The 20,091-nt window shown below is 33.8% G+C and overlaps 1 protein-coding gene across 1 annotated transcript in view; it reads right to left on the minus strand.

Moving 5' to 3' along the window:
* The window catches only part of LOC141458926 (UPAR/Ly6 domain-containing protein crok-like), a 55,106-nt gene extending 35,165 nt beyond the window's left edge, over positions 1-19,941 (minus strand). Inside the window, exon 1 of the mRNA XM_074137514.1 lies at positions 19,647-19,941. Coding sequence (XP_073993615.1) covers positions 19,647-19,710 — 64 coding nt within the window. The 5' untranslated portion in view covers positions 19,711-19,941. The remainder of the gene's footprint in view (positions 1-19,646) is intronic.
* Positions 19,942-20,091: the final 150 nt, after the last annotated feature.

Raw genomic sequence — 20,091 nt, forward strand, 5'->3', positions numbered from 1 at the left:
CCAATTATCATTTGTGTTTTCGGGTTTTGGGAAAATACTCCATGAAAGACAATTTTTAATCCTGTTAAATTTGCTATTATATTTTCTCGTATATCTTGAGACAGACTAACCTTATTACTGTGAACATATTAACAACTTTACTGTATAATATTATTAATTAAAATAATTTTTATAAATTATGGGAAAGGATATTTTTATGCTTTGATTTTTGTTTAAATTTTTTTATGTCTGCCATTATTGATTATTTTTCGCGTATCACCAACCAGCAACTCGCGTACCACAGGTTGGGAAACGGAAATCAACCCGACCTAGACACTATCTCTTGATGAGAACCAAAGAAAGTGAAAATAGGGGGGGAATTACTATACGTGGCACTTCCGGCTGAAGAAGGATTTCTTTTATTCCTTCCCCCCCCCCAGAGCATTAAGTAGCGGAAAGACACACTACAGAGAAATGTAGTTATGGTTCGCGTAACTTTTTTTCACGGATTTCATTTTCAACTTGCGAGGAAATAGTTTCGATAGTTATTCAACTTTAAAGTTGTATTTAGTGCTTGGTACATTGCTTTGTGGAATAGTGTTCAGTTTATCGAGGAGTTTCCTGTTGGGGGCCAAATAGTATGCAAGCGTGAAAATAGTGCTAATGACTGTGAAAATGAACTAAGTCAAGCGTTTTTTTTAAAAGAAAATGCTGTTGAACTAAAACAATTTAAAAAAATAATAAAACGTCATTATCCTCGCTTTAAAATGGCGTTTAATCACTCAGAATAGTTTTCTATTTCAAAAAATATCGAATCTGAACTAAGCTCAATTTGATTCTTCAATCAATACCAATGGAAAAAAAAAATAGTGAAAAAAATCTAAAATATGTATGTTTAATAGAAATAATTAGCTATGAATAACAACAATGGAGGAAAGGAGATGACGGAGGCGTTTTGGACTGGCTAATCCTGTGCCCTGTGGCTGGTTTAGTTATGTTTGGCCACGCCTCTATCACTTGCCGCCATTGTAAAAAAAAAAACAGAATGGACGTTTATTTTGCCGTTTAGGTTATTTTTCTTTAACTGGGATTATTTTTAAACATTGTTTTAACCTATTTTTAACTTTATTTTTGCTATTTTTTAATTTTCTTATTATATTGAGGTAGTTGAAAGTAATGAGATCGAAATGCTGTTCATTATTTTTGGTGACTGATTTCATAGTTTCAATAGGATGGAAAAAAATAAATGCCAGTTTCAGTCGTGATACATTTATTCTGCCGAGCTTTCGGACCTAGGGGACTAGGTCATCTTCAGGGCTAGTTTACAAAGTAATACTGTTCATAGACAAGACAGAAGACACACCAACCCTCTAATGATGTAAAACAGTATATTGTAAATTAGCCCTGAAGATGACCTAGACCCTAGGTCGAAAGCTAGGCAGAATAAATGTATCACAACTGAAATGGCAATTATTTTTTCATCCTATTGAGATCGAAATGGTTGTTGGCATATTGAAGTTTATCAGTGCTTTATTACATATTGTGATATTGTATAAATAATATCTAAGAAATGTTTGAGATTTTACATTGTGATAAGATGAGTTGAGATTTGTTGTAAATAATCACCAATGTATTTTTCGGGTATAACATTTCAGTTATTTACTCTAAAATTCTAAAGTTGAACGGTACCTTTGATGTGAACTTGAATAATAATATCGAAGCAAACTTCTATTTGGTGAACATAACAATTCGGAAAATTTATTTGCATTATCGTCCAATGTGACTTTAATCAGTTTCCCGTTCAAATCTAGTTTTGAAGTGTTATTTACTGATCTTTGTAATATAACAAGTATTTGGCTCCATTCGTACGAAATTCATATTGGATTTTCCCTAGTGATCTTTTTCCAATGCCATCTGAAAATCTCCAAATTTTGAAAAACAATAAAATACTCCGAAGGGAAGGGATTAGCTATACGGTTAGCGTATTGGATTCCCACGCGGAGGTCCCAGGTTCGAAACCAGCTGCTGTGGCCCTTAGATTTTCTCTTCCTAGAAGCTTCTTACAGACAACACTGTCCGATGATGTTACAGTGTTGTCTGTAACGAGAGAACACTGTCCGTGAGGCCGTACAGTGCACTGAAAAAAGCTCCGGGCGCCAATAATCTTAGATGTTGACGCGCCTTAAATCATTAATAAAAGAAAAAAGTAAAATAAAATACTCCGAATAACAATGTTACATTTATTTCATTTCACACGTTCAAGGAAGGAATCAATTCAAATTGCTGTGAACTGTAGCGTTAATCTTTATTACTAGCACCAGGAATAGAGATTTATTTGGCGGAAGCTGGGCAGAGTTTTAGTTCATTTACTATTTTTAACAACAAAGTGGTGTCTTTTTTTAAAATTACCTAACGTGTCCTAAATATTGTACAATACATGCTATATACGAGTATTAATAACAGTACTACAAATGAAAATAAGGTATATTATACGAGGGTCGTTTGAAAAGTCCGTGCAAAAATAAAAACTACTTAATTTTTTGGGGTAAACCTTTTTTATTTTTCAACATAGTCTCCTTTTAGGCTTATACACTTCGTCCAACGCTGCTCTAGTTTGTTGATCCCTTCCGAATAATAGGATTTGTCCGTCTGAAAAATAGCCATTCGTTTTTGCAATCACCTCCTCGTTTGAATAAAATCTTTTTCCCGCCAGCCATTTCTTCATATTGGGGAACAAATAGTAGTCCGAGGGAGCCAAGTCTGGAGAATAGGGGGGATGTGAAACGAGTTGGAACCCTATTTCCATTAATTTTGCGACCACAACTGCTGAGGTGTGAGCTGGTGCGTTGTCGTGTTGGAAAAGGACTTTTTTGTGGGCCAATCGTGGGCGTTTTTCTTGCAGCTCGGTTTTCAAACGGTCCAATAACGATGAATAATATGCACCTGTAATAGTTTTACCCTTTTCCAGATAGTCGATGAGGATTATTCCTTGCGAATCCCAAAAGACAGTCGCCATAATCTTTCCGGCCGAAGGAACGGTCTTCGCCTTTTTTGGCGCAGATTCCCCCTTGGTAACCCATTGTTTAGATTGTTCTATGGTCTCAGGAGTGTAGTGATGTATCCATGTTTCATCCACAGTGACGAAACGACGCTTAAAGTCCTGAGGATTCTTCTGGAACAGCTGCAAACCGTCCTTGCAACACTTCACACGATTTCGTTTTTGGTCAAGCGTGAGCAATCGCGGCACCCATCTTGCGGATAGCTTTGTCATGTCCAAATGTTGATGCAAAATATTATGTACCCGTCCATTCGAGATGCCCTCAGCACTAGCAATCTCACGCACCTTCACTCTTCTGCCATCCATCATCATATCATGGATTTTATCAATGATTTCTGGAGTAGTAACCACAACAGGGCGTCCAGAACGTTCAGCGTCACTTGTGCCCATATGGCCACTCCGAAAATTTTGAAACCACTTATAAACTGTTCTAATCGAAGGTGCAGAGTCACCATAATGTTTATCAAGCTTCTCTTTAGTCTCCTGAGGCGTTTTGCCTTTCATAAAGTAGTGTTTAATCAACACACGAAATTCTTTTTCGCCCATTTTTTGAAAATCACTCGACTTCCTCGATTCAAACGAATGCCAAACACAAAGAAATAGACCGATCTGGCTGAAACTTGGTGTGTGTTCTTCCAAGAGATGCTACTAACTAAACATAACCTCGATACGCGCCAGTGGTGCTATCTCTCTGACTTTGCACGGACTTTTCAAACGACCCTCGTATTTGAAGTTAAAATAATTTTTCCGGAAAAAAAATTAGCGCTCAAATTGAATACTGGTTTTTCCACACTGCAACAATGAAGTTTTCATTTTTTTTTGCAGGGAATTTCACTTCACATTATGAAAATTTTGTACACGTGAGCCATTGATTTACACTACATTCAAGTATATGGAAGACAATGAAAATCAGTTATCTATAGAAAATGCTAACTTTCACCTATCAATATAATTTTCTTCTATATTTGGGAAACTATTTTCCCCACACCATCCAACTTCTCGTTAATTTGGTAGACAGAGGTTACAAAGGAAATAGCGTTCTGAGTTTACTGATAACGAAAAGTTTTTTTTTTAAAAAAATAAATAAATAAAATAAAACAAAGACTGCATTTTTAATTTTTTTTAAAACATAACACACAATTGTATATTTTGTAGAAAGTTCTAATGTGAATGTCTACCACTATGGAACACACTCGACGCTAATGTTTTAAACAAAATCTATCCATTCTGTATAAATATTACTTAAAACCAGTTAAGCGTGGAATTTAGTTTTTAAAAAACCCTGCTCACAGTGTGCGCAATTAAAATCAGACAATGGACGTGTATACACGTCGATCGTAGGGCAAAAACAACTAAAAGTTTACAATAGTCGTAAATAGTCGCACTGCAGGCGACTTTTTCTGCAATCTCTCTCTGTGGGCTTACAGATTACAAGAGAGCATTCTGTGCTCATTCAAAAATCTATGCACCGCTTCTTCACGTATGTATTGCTCTAGTTAACTAGGGACGGCGCAAGAGCTTTTTTTTTACAAGGAAGAAAAGAGCTTTTTGAATTCTGTGTAAAAATGAAATCATGCTCATACTGTGAGGTCTGAACCTCTATCTAAAAGGTAAAAAAAACGGGCATTGCACAAGGGTTTGAGAGCTTCTATTTGTGTGCGTAATTCCCCAATCTCTAATGGGGGAGACCAAACATGTACCAACCACTCATCATTTGGCTGACTCCCACCGCAGTTCTATTGGGTAAGATAAAGGAAACATCCCACCAAATAGTATTGTATTCTTATTAAAATTTCGAGTTTTTATAGTTTAATGGCAACTTTATAACTTTCACAACGAGTATACACGTCGAACGCACCGTAACAGAGATTTGGTTTGACGTGTATACAAGTCTTAACACGCTTAACTGGTTAACTGAATTTCTGCTGCTTTAATTGCAGACCAATAAAAATTTTAAGTAGATTTCCCAAACACAAAGATACTTAAATCAGAAACCAACACACAAAAAAAGGAAAGTGCTAGAAATGATGTACATATCTAAGACAGAAAACAGTTTAAATTTCAAAAACTGACACAATTTAAACAACATATACGGCCAACTTACTGCAAAATACTTGACAATTGGCTACACTGACTTCCACACAACCTAACACATATCACACACAGACCGATCACACTCAGTCCATGAACAGAGACAAGACAGAAGACACACCAACCCTGTAATGTAAAAATATTACTTTGTAAACTAGGTAAATATTATATTATACATATTCATTTTAATAGTACTCATTGTTAACGCACTGTAAATATGTTCCACAGCCCTGAAGATGTGACCTAGTCCCTAGGTCCGAAAGCTCCGGCAGAATAAATACATCACGACTGAAATGGCAATTATTTTTTCATCCTATTGACAAATATGAATCAGTCACCAAAAAGAATGAACAACAAAAATTTTAAGATTAATTTCTGTGCACTCAGCATCCGAATTCTAAAGATTTTCTTTGAAGCTGTTTTTCAGGAAAATCCATTAAAAAAGAAAAAAAAAAATGAAAAACTCATATCATAAATTAGTTCGTCCTGTTGCCATTTCTAAATATTAAGTTTAAATTAACTCGAGATTTTTTCCGAGATCAATTAATATTAACCAAACCACTTTCTCTTTCATTTTCACTTTGAACTCAGTTAAACCAAGTACCCTAGAGAATTTTTTAAAAAAAGTTCTCCATATTTAGACCATGTAGAAATTGAATAAATGTTACGCTTCTTACGATGCACGTAAAGTAAAAATTTATGTTTTGTTACCTAACTGGAGAACTCCTAGACAGATCTGTTTCCAAGTTATTGTCAGTTTACTTTTATTTTTTGTATTTTGGTTGTGCCATTGTACGTGGTAGCTTGTCGCAATTTCTAGTTTCATCTATCACCAACAGTGAGTATAAATGGTTTGTCTGTCTTCCCACCAACTGAGACCGGCTAATTTTCAACAGCGTGTTTAACAGTTGACTGCCTACACGAATTGTTAAGCTGTTACAAATCCACGGGAAGTAATTGTTTCATAGCGTCGTGCTATTTGTAGAAAAAATTTCAGAAATCAAAGAGTTAGAGCTGTCACGTAGCCAAGCGCATAAGCTCATCATCATCCGTAGATAAAAGTTTAAAAAAAGTCAGTTACACCCAGCTGTTATCGACTAAACCTAATAAAGTAAATGTTTACCAGGCAAACTGTTTCAAAATATTAGCTTTAAAGAAAATCAAGGCACCATATTATCTATAATAGCGTAAAAAAAAGAGGATATATTCTGGTCTAGAAATTCTTTAAGAACTCCTTGCTCTCGGACACTTCATTGCAAAATCTTACGATTAAACCACTCTCTTATAAAATTGCCCTATAATCAAAAAAAGTTTCAAATAAGATGAAGAATGTTCTGTAACTTGAGCAAGTCTTTTTACGAAAATATTGAATTTCGAACTTATTTATTATTCTGTATGTTTCGGGTAAAATAACTAAAGCAAAGATATAGGCATCAGGAATTGGACATTTTTAATAAGAAAACTGTTAGCACTATCTTGTCTAAATAAGTACGAGGGTCGTTTGAAAAGTCCGTGCAAAAATAAAAACTACTTAATTTTTTGGGGTAAACCTTTTTTATTTTTCAACATAAGTCTCCTTTTAGGCTTATACACTTCGTCCAACGCTGCTCTAGTTTGTTGATCCCTTCCGAATAATAGGATTTGTCCAAGTCTGAAAAATAGCCATTCGTTTCTGCAATCACCTCCTCGTTTGAATAAAATCTTTTTCCCGCCAGCCATTTCTTCATATTGGGGAACAAATAGTAGTCCGAGGGAGCCAAGTCTGGAGAATAGGGGGGATGTGAAACGAGTTGGAACCCTATTTCCATTAATTTTGCGACCACAACTGCTGAGGTGTGAGCTGGTGCGTTGTCGTGATGGAAAAAGACTTTTTTGTGGGCCAATCGTGGGCGTTTTTCTTGCAGCTCGGTTTTCAAACGGTACAATAACGATGAATAATATGCACCTGTAATAGTTTTACCCTTTTCCAGATAGTCGATGAGGATTATTCCATGCGAATCCCAAAAGACAGTCGCCATAATCTTTCCGGCCGAAGGAACGGTCTTCGCCTTTTTTTTGGCGCAGATTCCCCCCTTGGTAACCCATTGTTTAGATTGTTCTTTGGTCTCAGGAGTGTAGTGATGTATCCATGTTTCATCCACAGTGACGAAACGACGCTTAAAGTCCTGCGGATTCTTCTGGAACAGCTGCAAACCGTCCTTGCAACACTTCACACGATTTCGTTTTTGGTCAAGCGTGAGCAATCGCGGCACCCATCTTGCGGATAGCTTTGTCATGTCCAAATGTTGATGCAAAATATTATGTACCCGTTCATTCGAGATGCCCACAGCACTAGCAATCTCACGCACCTTCACTCTTCTGCCATCCATCATCATATCATGGATTTTATCAATGATTTCTGGAGTAGTAACCACAACAGGGCGTCCAGAACGTTCAGCGTTACTTGTGCCCATATGGCCACTCCGAAAATTTTGAAACCACTTATAAACTGTTCTAATCGAAGGTGCAGAGTCACCATAGTGTTTATCAAGCTTCTCTTTAGTCTCCTCAGGCGTTTTGCCTTTCATAAAGTAGTGTTTAATCAACACACGAAATTCTTTTTCGTCCATTTTTTGAAAATCACTCGACTTCCTCGATTCAAACGAATGCCAAACACAAAGAAATAGACCGATCTGGCTGGAACTTGATGTGTGGTCTTCCAAGAGATGCTACTAACTAAACATAACCTCGATACGCGCCAGTGGTGCTATCTCTCTGACTTTGCACGGACTTTTCAAACGACCCTCGTAAATCACTCTAGATCGTACCTGTAATTCCAACAATTCTTCAGTCTTAACCAAAAGCTATAACCCAGACTAAATGTCTTCTATCTGCGTATCCGTATAATTTCACTTTATTCCTAAATCTACCACGTCAAAAAATAATAATATACACACACTTATTAATCACCTCATTGATGTAAAACATTTTCGATCACACTTCGAACAGAAATAGAGGTTAGAAATCCAGTGCTGGTATGATTATTTTTTTTCGACCAACTATGCAAAATGTTTGTTCTCATTTTTCGAAAAGTTGTATTTTGCCTCAGGGAGGGGCGCTAGTTGTTACAATTGATTGCATAATTCTGAAAAAATAGAAAAATGGTTGAATTTCTTAATGCCCCCCCCCCGATGTATTTTATCTTTCTCAATTATTCTTTTTTCTTTTTTAATCACATTAAATATAAATTTCAATTACATGAATTTTTCTCCTCATTTAGTTAACTCTCTCTTTGTAATTCACAGTTTATCTTTGTTTGTTTACATAATCTCATTTCTCCAGTACTTAAGTATATACAAGTCTGTAGTAAATTTTTCTGATGGAGGGCACCCCTACCCTAAATTTAGAGCACAAATATGCGTAATCATGGTGACGGTGAGTTTTGTTGCTCACATTTTTTGTTACTTACAATTACCACAGTAAAAGAATGTATAAAGTTAATTTTGAAAACTTAACCAACTGTGGCACTACTAATTGATCAATAAGTCTTTTAAAGTAATTACTTGGCGAACAATTAAATGCTTACTCATGGCTTTCTATGGATACTGTATTATTTTTTTTAATACTTTATTTTTTTTTTTTTTGTTCAACTTAATGCCCAATTCTATTTAAGTGCTAACCCTAGCAATAAATAACAAAGGTCACTTTACAACAGAGTAAGGTACTTAAGTAATTAATATATAAAGTTGGTCGGATACCCGCATGTTGTAATACTTTTACTGTATTACTCCGTTGCTTATAGCAACTGAAAAACAATTATTCCGTCCGTAATCAAGGAGTTTTATTCCCGAAAAAACAAAAAAACCCGTAAGAGTTTAAAGCATTTAAAATAAATAAAAATAAATATATATTGATAATAAATAGTTATACAACTGAACATATTTACTGTATTTTTATTTTACATTATTTTTATTCTCCAAAAATTAAATCATTGTTTTAATTAAATGGGAAACCCCCGCATAAATTCCTAATCATTTTTAATAGACGTTTTGATATTTTCACGAGAGCCAACAAATTAAATAGAGCTTCTATTTTTAAACCCTACATCATGATAGCGCTTCCTTATTATTATTATTATTATTATTAATAAATTTTATATTTCAATTTAAAACATTGGACGTGACACTAATTTTGCCAGCAGCTAACTTACCTTCCATAACTATCTCATGCTGTTTGATAAACTAATTCTCTTTCATGACAACTGAGGCATAAACTTATTGTCCAAGGTCCAATCAAATTTATCATGGAAAATGTTCTAATTTCATATCACTCAATAAAAGTTGGTCAACATATTCCATTATATCAAAATCATTTTACTTATATCCAATTAAATTCATTGCAGACTTACTTCATTTTCCATTTTAGAAAACATTCTCTTTAATAACTGAAAGACTGATGAAAAGCAACTTAGATGTTATCATTGTGATTGTTGGCCAGTCTTGGATACCCTGACAAGTACATAATACATGATACTGCATTGTAATAGAAACCACACTGGAAGCACCACTTCCACATCCGCCAGCGAATAATAAGTTCTTGATGGTAGCCGAGCGGTTAGTGGCGATACCTGTAAAACTAAGATGTAATGTTGGTTAGTGGGTTCGATTCCCGGTCTAGAGGCCTTGGATTTTATTTAATAGTTAATATGAGAAATTTATAGTAAAGGATGTTAGGTGGTTATAGGCTAGACCCGCAAAGCTAAGATGAATTGTTGGTTTAGTGGGTTCGATTCCCTGGTCTAGAGGCCTTGGATTTTATTTAATGGTTAATATGAGAAATTTATAGTAAAGGATGTTAGGTGGTTATAGGCTAGACCCGAAAAGCTAAGTTGTATTGTTGGTTTAGTGGGTTCGATTCCCGGTCTAGAGGCCTTGGATTTTAGTTAATGGTTAATATGAGAAATTTACAGTAAAGGATGTTAGGCGGTTATAGGCTAGACCCGAAAAGCTAAGTTGTATTGTTGGTTTAGTGGGTTCGATTCCCGGTCTAGAGGCCTTGGATTTTATTTAATGGTTAATATGAGAAATTTACAGTAAAGGATGTTAGGCGGTTATAGGCTAGACCCGTAAAGCTAAGTTGTATTGTTGGTTTAGTGGGTTCGATTCCCGGTCTAGAGGCCTTGGATTTTATTTAATGGTTAATATGAGAAATTTACAGTAAAGGATGTTTTGCTAGTCGCCTCTGTCTATAATTTGGTAGTTGGACGTAAAGCCTGCCTGAAAAAATAGGCATTACTTTACTTTACTTTTACTTTTTGACGGAACTTAGCCGTAATGCGCTACTTCGTAAAACTGAATCTTCTGCTTACCTGACCGGAAATTCAATTTTGTTCAGTTTTATTCCTTCTGCAACCATAAGATTTATTTTTAGATCTTAATGAGCAACCATTTAATCGCAACTCTACCTAATCCTATTTTTATCAAGAAAACGAATTTATAATTAATGTAGTCTTGTTAGGGTCACGTATGATGTTAATAATATTAGGGTAATGATGAATGTCTTAACCAATAATAGGCGTTTCTGAAATATAATCCTACTTGGAGGTTAGTTAGTACTGGATGAACTTGTAAGTATATCAAACATATTGGTAAGATTTCCCTCCTTATCACGCCTTAGTCTAAGTAATAGAGATTAACTATCTCATGTTTATCTAAGTAATCCCATGCAGATTAGCACGTCTTGGTGATCATCGATGTAATACGTCATTAGATTGGGACTGGTCTTTTTTCTCACGCTTTGAGACGCAAATACTGACTAAATGGTTACCCTAGCTACTTACATAATATGGGGTACACACCCATAATGTAGTCTACTACGCACTTAGCTAGCATCAGTGACTTCCACGGTACAACTTTTAATGCGCTACTTATAGTTACAGCTGAAGGTTACTGCTAACACAACTGGAATTCCCATTTTCACAATTTCTTTTTAAATCCAGAAGGCTTATTTATAAATCTTCTTAATAAGTATCATTCCAATTTCAATTTTAACAAATTCCTGCTACTTAATTTGAATAAATTTTATTTATTTATTTTTAATATAAAAATTGATGATAAATTGAGAAAATGTTTAATTACACAGTGCTTGTAGCGCTCTCATGTAGTTGCTGTTAGAACTATTACGTATACTAGCCTGACAAGGCTCATGCACTCGCTATGCAACGTAATAGATATATTTCTTTAAATGGCCATTTTACGAACTTTGTGCAGCTTTTTCTTAAAAACAAAACCAATTGAATACTCGTCCAACTTTTTTTGCTAAATTTACAAGATTCTACTTACTTTCTTCCCCAAATTTTTATAAATTGTTAAAAAATATTTATTTCTTACATTATGAAGTTTATACAAAAAAAAAATTATTACTTTAAATTACCCTCCGGAGTTGATTTTATCTGTAGTTACTCGCATGTTTTCATTGTTGCTTAGAAATAATAGAAAAAATGTTGAAATGGCATTGAAATAACAATTAACGGAAGCCTTTATCGTTGAACTTACTGTAATTTATGTTATTGAGGTTGTGTTCATATAATATGTATATAGAATAGACAATATGACACTATAACGTTTAAGTGATTTATGACGTGTGTGTTTGTCATTTTCTTAAAAATAAATAAAACAAAAAGCGAACACACCCAAGATATTCTAGTTATGACGTGAAAGAAATAGTTCTAACAACCCGCTACAGAGCAGCGCTACAAGTACAAGTTGATTACAAATTATGCTGTATTACGCATAAATAGAAACCATGATGATGCCCTATAATGTTGTCACTTGAGTTTGAGGATGATGGGTCGTTTTGTCCTTGCTGGATTGAGAATAAATGTGGAAATAATAGTTTCTGTAAGGTTTTTTAATTTTTTTTTTTTTGGTAAATCTCGAACGTTCACAATTATTAGTGGTAATGACATAAGGCGATTACTAAATATTAATATACGAACTATATAGGTGATGTTTTCATTTTTATTTGAATCATTTTTTACAGAACTATCTATAAAAACTGTGGCTATGTCATAGATACGGTAGTGTGTAGTACGTGAATACGTTTACGTACCGGGTTATATTTTTTATTAATAATAATAATAATAATATATTATTAAGCAGCGGTAAGTGTTTTTCTTTTGTTAGCTTCAATGAGCGCAGAAACCATAGACGATCACACACATCACCACTTATGTCCGAATGGATTGTTGACAAACGTCGTAGTGAAACGTGCACTAGCTGCTGCCCAATGTGTCTTCATAATCGACGATCGAACACAATCTATGCCTATACAGTCCCGTTGTCAATGTAGAAGCGATTTCATCATCCACTTGCATAATTTCAACCCCTCCAGCTGCAGATGTACTGGACACCGTCGTTGATCCGCTCGGCCGCATTCATTCTTTTACGTTTTACGGCACAGCTTGACTTGGTCATATGGTGTTTTATTATTAGCATTCGATTGTTCTTGAGAAGCCATTTCCAACCGTATACGATCTCTGTATTTGGTTTTGGCTTTTCGACGCGTGTAGGCCGACATTATATATTTTTGATATTTTTTTATTCTAACACCTTACTATATTCACTGTCACTATTTTACACTGTTTTATATACAATCGATAGATTGTGACGACAGCTGACGATTAAAACTTTAACGAACATCGTAGCTTCTCCGAGTTAAAAGTTATACTAATTGCAAATCTCGATACGCAGCAAAATGATCTCAAAATGGCGACGCTTCCCCCTCCACCGCGCGCGATGCGTCACAGTCCTCGCTTAAGGCTGGAAACATAGTGGAGCGGCGAGCAAAGCGGCGATGATAGTGAAGAGCAAAGCGGCGAAAACAAACACTAGAAATAGATAGAATTGCTCTATCTTCGCTTTGCTCGCCACTATGCGCGGTCCCATATGTTAACTTCTGTTTGATTTCGCCGCTTTGCTCTTCGCTATCATCGCCGCTTTGCTCGCCGCTCCACTATGTTTCCAGCCTTATCGTAATGAATTCTTTGATCCTTTAGCTATCCAGTGGTCTAATTTAATTTTGGATGTAGACGATAGATTCGAAACTATAATGCCAAACTGTATCTTCCCCGATTTTGTTAACATTAGGTTTTTGGGATTGCCTCCATATGATAGCAAATTTAAAGACGTATTCACGGCAAAAAGTTTTCTTTGAGATATGTGAAGTGTAGTCAACTAAACTACTAAATGACGGGGTTATCACCAGTCTAATTATAAGGAATAAAATTTCATATTAGAAGAATATCCGTTCGGTTCTAGGTGTTTCTATGATATCACACTTTTCCAAAACGGCTATTTAAATATAGTCTGGAAAATATCCAATTTCGAAAACAGAAAGTGTTCCTAATCAACGAAATTTTTAATAATTATTGACCTAGCTAACAACAATAAAGTTGATTATTTACATCCTGTATGACAAAATAACATATACAATATAATTTTCCCATATCAATTCAATTTTCCTCCTCACTATTTCCTGCCAACTTTTCTTACAACTGAAAATCTTATCTAACGTTTTATCAGATATATAAAGAAAACCTTACTTTAAATAGTATAGAAACAATAGAAAAATTATATAACCTTGATATAAGTAACAACTTAAAGTAGGCAAATTCACGGACTGGTAATTTAGTTAATTTCTATAACATTACCTTTACTGTCATGCAGACGACATTTTTTTTTTAAAGCAAAACGAGTCTGAAAAAAATAAATTCTGTTTGGAATTTTAATTTTGTTTAAAAAAATCAAAAAAGGAGCAGTACAGTTTGCACAAGTTACAGTACAAAAAGGTTTTTATATATCGATAATAACCTATCGATAACCTACAACTTCTATGTGATATACAAATGTTTATCTCGTTCTATTAATTTTATCATTTGTGTTTTTTATTATAATTCTTTTTTCTGATTTATTGCAGCTTTCGTGTTTGTTTTTCACTCTTGTCGCTTAAATTGCGAAATATTTATGTAAATAGATTATATTATTATTTTAGGTTTCCATTTTTCAAGGTTATCTTTTATAACCTAAATTTTCACCAAATATTTGTACCTAGATAATAAGGTACAACCCCCTTGAAAAAAAGTTTTTATATTAAAAAAAAAAAAAAGGCTTAGGCGACTTTACTCCAAATGTTTAACTTCGTAATTTTTACCAACTGATATAGATTTGCCAAGCACAAACATTACAATACATACAATCAGCAGTTGATTACAATTATCGCTAACAAAATAATACGACGCAGTATAAATGCAGGTGTATGAGCTAACAACGATGACTCACACTTGTAAAACTTCGTCGTTCTTAGATCATGTTTTAAAAAAGTTTAAAACTATTAAAATAAAACTACCGTACTTTATCAGAAAATTAGAGTAATTGCTGATCCAGTAAAACATTGGTCTACAAATAGGAGAATGATAATCTTGCAAGAATTCTGCTGCTTCGTTTATTTATTTTTTGTTAATCTTTTACTTCTTATCATTTGTAGTAGACAGAATCTGGTGTGAACAATCTCACATTCTCTTATCGCACCTAATTACGAACTTAATTTTAAAATAGTTCAAAAAAAAAGATTATGAAATTAAATTACACTTTCTGAGAGCTATGAAATTTTTGTTACAAAATCAATTCTTATTTTTAATACGTGATACGTATTCAAAAATTGTACTAAATTGGGACTTTAGAGATGAGGCAAGCTCACTTCCTTCACCAAGAAGTTTTCCAGAAAAAAATGCTTGAAATGAAAACTGTAGAACTAATCGTGCACAATATGTATCAAAAGTTTGGAAAAAGATCGTAGAAGCCATTTTCATAAAAATATATATAATCGAAAAAAATCGATTCAGCAAAGTGGCTGATTATTTTTTTTCTGTCATTTCTGAAGGGGGCACCACCTAAATACAGTATCAAATTTGTTCTTGAGATTAAAAAAAAAAACACTGTGGTCAAAAAAAGTCACACAAATGAAAACAACAAACAATAATAAACTTAGCATGTTTGCGTTTTTCTTCTTCGTAAATAAATATCGAAAACGAGAACAGTTCGATTTTAGCATATCGATTGAAGTATTTATTATTTATTACACTGTCACACTAAAACGATAATAACGATTTCTTTTTTTAAAAAAAAAACAAACTTTTAAACTGTTTCTATTTAGAGCGTTGTAAAAACGAGGGAACCCTTACAATTCCGCTATTACACGGTCGTTTATAGCATTTAACGGAAATTAGCAGACCCGGTCATGGGACTGATTTATTGGCTATTATTCTAGTTCCTGTTTAAATACGCGGTAATTAGATTTCCTTAGAAGTATCGGTAACAATATCAAACGGTAAGTATAATGATGTTTTAAACCACATTTCCGGTTATTTTATATAAATTTGGTAAAAAACACATGAAATAAAAAAAAAAATGGATATATTTAATTCCTCTAATATTAAAGTAATTGCCTATTTTTCAGGCGAGCTTTACGTCCAACTACAATTAGGTGTCGTGGACGGAGACGACTAGCAAACACACTTTACTGTAAATTTCTCTTATTAACCAATAAATGAAATCCACGGCCTACAGACCGGGAATCGAACCCAGTACCACAATACATATTAATAGCTTTACAAATCTCGCCTCTAACCGCTCGGCTACCTCTAATATTAAACAGATGGAATAGCACTTTAGAGAGATGCATAAGAAACCAAGAAAAAAGTCATAAAATTAAAAGAACAAAGCAATGTGTGCCTCTTTCTCTAACAAAAAATAAGGATTAAATATTTAAGATAAATTTTTAAATAGAAGAACATCTGTTTTTGCGGAAGTGCCACTTAATTGTTGGCAGTTTAGTAACGAAATAGGTTATTACAACCTTCCGTCATCTCGCCGATACCCAAACACCATTACTTTAATTAGAGTGAGAAAACTTAAAACTTAAAAAGCATAACGATGTACAAAGACTTTTTTTTTTTACGCGGCTATAACTTTAAATTTAGAGAAATAGTTTTAAATGACGTAACAGAACTATTACTAGCTAAGATGTTATTTTTATAAAAACAAGTTCAAGTAAAGAAAAATGGTAAAAATGACAAATATTACCCAACGATCGTTGTAGATTTTTCATGTATTTCTATTTTCTAAATTACGTCACTTAAGATTACTGCTTTATCAGGTATGAACTGGTTGGAATCAAAAAGGAAACAACTTTCGTTAGTTTATCACAGAGACTTACTCATACATGGACGCCCAATGTAAAGCCATTTAACTATAATTACTGGTTATTTACTGTTTCCTTCAATTTTTTAGGTTTTATTTTCTTATTCCTTATAATACAGGAAATTCAGTTTATTTAATTTAATTCGAACGAAAAGAATTTAAAAAAAAAAAAATGTATCTTATAAAAATCCATCCACTTCCGGTGATGTTGCTAGTAGTTTTTAAAATAAAAATAACGTAGTCAAAGCTCTTAATCAGAACTATGATCTTGGAACTGTTTTGAAACATTACTTTTCTAGTTGTCTTGAAGGTCATTAATAATGGACGTTTAAAAGGAGCTGAGTTCACACTCCGATATCTTGGGTTATTCACACTCCGATATCTTGGGTTTTTCATCATTCCATGCACAAATTATTCTGATAAATTGTAGTTTGTTTGTGAATGTGTTTGTTACACTGAATTATGTTAGTAGCGTTACAATATCTACGTATATACATATTTTATCTGGCTCGTAGAAGAAATTTCTCAAAAAAAAATTATACAGAATCCAAGAAATTCCACAGCTTAATGAGTTTTTACTTTCTTTTCTGAAACTCCGCTTTGGAACGTGTAAACAGGAAGTGCGACTATTTCTGATTTTAATTTTCCAATTTTTCGAGTTTTTTCTTTAATTTAATTTAATTTTTTTTAATGGATCCAATATTTTCCTTAAACATGGAATACTATTTCATTTAGGCGCCACGGTAGCCGAGCGGTTAGAAGGCTAGACCGACAAAGCTACGAAGTATTGTTTGGTGCTGGGTTCAATTTCCGGTCTAGAGGCCTTGGATTTTATTTAATGGTTAATATGAGAAATTTAACTGTAAAATATGTTTGCTAGTCGCGTCCGTCCAAGACAACTAATTTATGGTAGTTGGACGTAAAGCCTGCCTGGAAGAAAATAGGCATTACTTGTACTATTTCATTATCTAATGCCAAGTCCTGTTATTCTAAGCATTCTACCAGGATTTTTTTTCTACAGAATCTCAAGGAACAAGAACCTCTTAGACGAGCCACATCCATGTAACAAAAGGATAAGGACCAATACAGTCAGAAAAGACGAGGCAAAAAAGACCGGAAACGGACTTTTACTTGCACTTCCTGTCTAGTTGCCTGTGAGTGAAAATTCTAGCCTAAAAACGTAAAAAAATAGAAGGAAGTTCGGGATTTTTGATTATGAACCCCAAATGGACCTCAAGGAAAAATTAGCAATCAAAAACCTGCAGTTCGCTGTTCCTAAAAGGGCTCCTAAAATTTTCTCTGAACACTTCAAAAATTTTTTTTTACTTCCGCTTATTTCTATACAATTTGAAAAATTTTCTCCTGGGAAAATCCGCTTCAAGGGCACCTTGAAGCAATGGGACGGGACTATTTGCGCTATCGTTTTGGGCCCCATTTCAGTGTAACCTTGGGCCTCATTATCTACGTAACTACGTAATTTTCTTATGAATATGTTATTAAAAATACGAAATTTCAAAGAAAATAAAAATTGAAATTAGATTACAATTTAACTAAATTGAAAATGATACCGATATAAAGTGGACATTTTTAATGAAAATTTTTGTTATTTGATAAAATTAATTTATATAAGCTGCAGTAAGAGCAAATACTGCGTGAGAATATTAAGGGTGCTTAAAATCTCAAAAAAAATGATCATTGAGAAAGTGAGAAAAATAATATTTTATCGCGTCAACTAGAACCAGCTTTATTAAAAAATAATTTTGCGGCTAAATATTTAGAACGAATACTACAAACTGAACATTTGCAGTTCCGTATGTAGTGTATAAATGTTTTGAGTTAATAATAGACGAACTGCCTGGGTTTCGTTATTCTGAACTGTTAAGTCTGATGTTTACATAACAGTTATATGATCTAGGTTATTTGCGGAATTATCTATCTCATACGGGGAGGCAGATAAATGATGTAGTAGACTAAAAACCCTTTAAAGCAATTCTAGAAGTCTTTCAGTTACGTATTTGTTTAATTAGATATTAGTTATTTTGTAAGTACTTTACAAAATTTGTTGCTTACAAAGATTTAAGCCTAGTTTTTTAAAAAATAAATCCATTCATTACTTAAAACTTTCGATTAGTACGGAAATAAAAGATACTTTACTCGACTTCACAAAAAAAAAAAAAAAATCGATAAAAATCTAATCGAAATATAATTTGTATTTCCAAACAGCTGATTTTGGTCAAATTTGTAATTTTTGTTGACATTATTAATCCTTATAGAAACAGCTGCATAGAATTGGCACTTTAGCGAACAACTGAACAAATCCTTCTCGCCTCTTAATCGCGTTTCCTATGTAAATGTTAAAAACAAAACAAAACAAAAAATATAGGTGTGGAACTACCTACATGCAGTAAATATATCAAGAAATAGAGGAGACATTTTCAGAAAAAACCTTTGAAACAGTGAAAAATCTATTTAGTGAAGTGAGTTGACTTATAGTTAGATCCGATGGTGTCCCCTAAACCAAATATCAAATTTGAACTTGTCATTTTTAGTTTATTTTTTTCAAGTTATGCTGAGCATCAACTCAGTGATGATAGCAAAAAAATTATGATGACTTAAAACTTCTTTGGAAACTACTTGTTTTTTTTTTTAAATACCAAATGGTAGCGACATCCAAAATGACATGGATGATTAAATCCATTAAAATGGGGCACTGCAGAGAAGTGGATATTTTTTTTTTTTTAGTTTTGGACGTTTTCTTACTTCTACCAGTAAGTGAAAGTATTTAAGTGATTTTCAATAATGTGATTTCAAAATCCGAGGTTATTTGATGTATCCTAAGTATAAGAAAAAATGGTGTTTACCCAGTGGTTCTTTACCTTTCAGTGGATTGGTAATATTTACATCCGTCAATTTTCTTGAAAACTTGGCAGAACAAATATATTTAAGTAAATCTGTAACATTTTTTCATGGAAATGATAAAGGCACATCTGGGTTAGGGGTGGTACTTAGTAGTAGTAGGAGGTCGTGTGAGTGTGAACGTTAGATTTCTGGTTATGCAGCCCACAGATACACAGTGGGACACAAAACAGATATTTCCGGTGAATACTGTGAATTGAAAAAAAAAATCCGCTTGATGGATTACTTCCTCTTTCTTTCTTTACTACGACTGGATTAAAAATAAACATTGATGTCATTGCAGAATCTTTTTTCCTGCGAATTATGGAAAAAGTAAAAAAAACAGATAAATGGTTAATTCTTAAGACAATTTATGGTTAATTTACCTTGTTGTACAGCCCAAACTGTCAGAACGAAGAGCAACAGTACCGCTGAAGTTGTAAAAGACATGACTGTTTCCACCGGGCTAAGTTTTGGACTTGCAACAGTAAAAATTCACTTGCTACGTTTCGGGGCTAAGTTGTTTGTGTTTAGGTTTGCCACAGTTGCACGTAGAATATACTCCTTCCATAGAACCGCTGTCTACATCCCCTCTACCCTCTACAGAATATATACATATATATAAGAGTTACAAGAGAAATATTACTCTAGTTGCCCCCACTCCGTCCAATTTTTTTTTTATTTCTTGAGTAGTCAACCTTTTTTAGAGTCCTTCCACGGCTAAACAATGTTCTCTTCAATTCATCTACCCTCTTGGAAGTAGAACATGCCCCAAGTCTGAAACAAATTAAAGACCATAATTAACCGTAACTCCCACAAGAATTGACCTCT

This window comes from Rhodnius prolixus, unplaced genomic scaffold, assembly GCF_049639745.1.
Source record: "Rhodnius prolixus isolate KJV_2025 unplaced genomic scaffold, Rpr scaffold_5, whole genome shotgun sequence".
NCBI lineage: Eukaryota > Metazoa > Arthropoda > Insecta > Hemiptera > Reduviidae > Rhodnius > Rhodnius prolixus.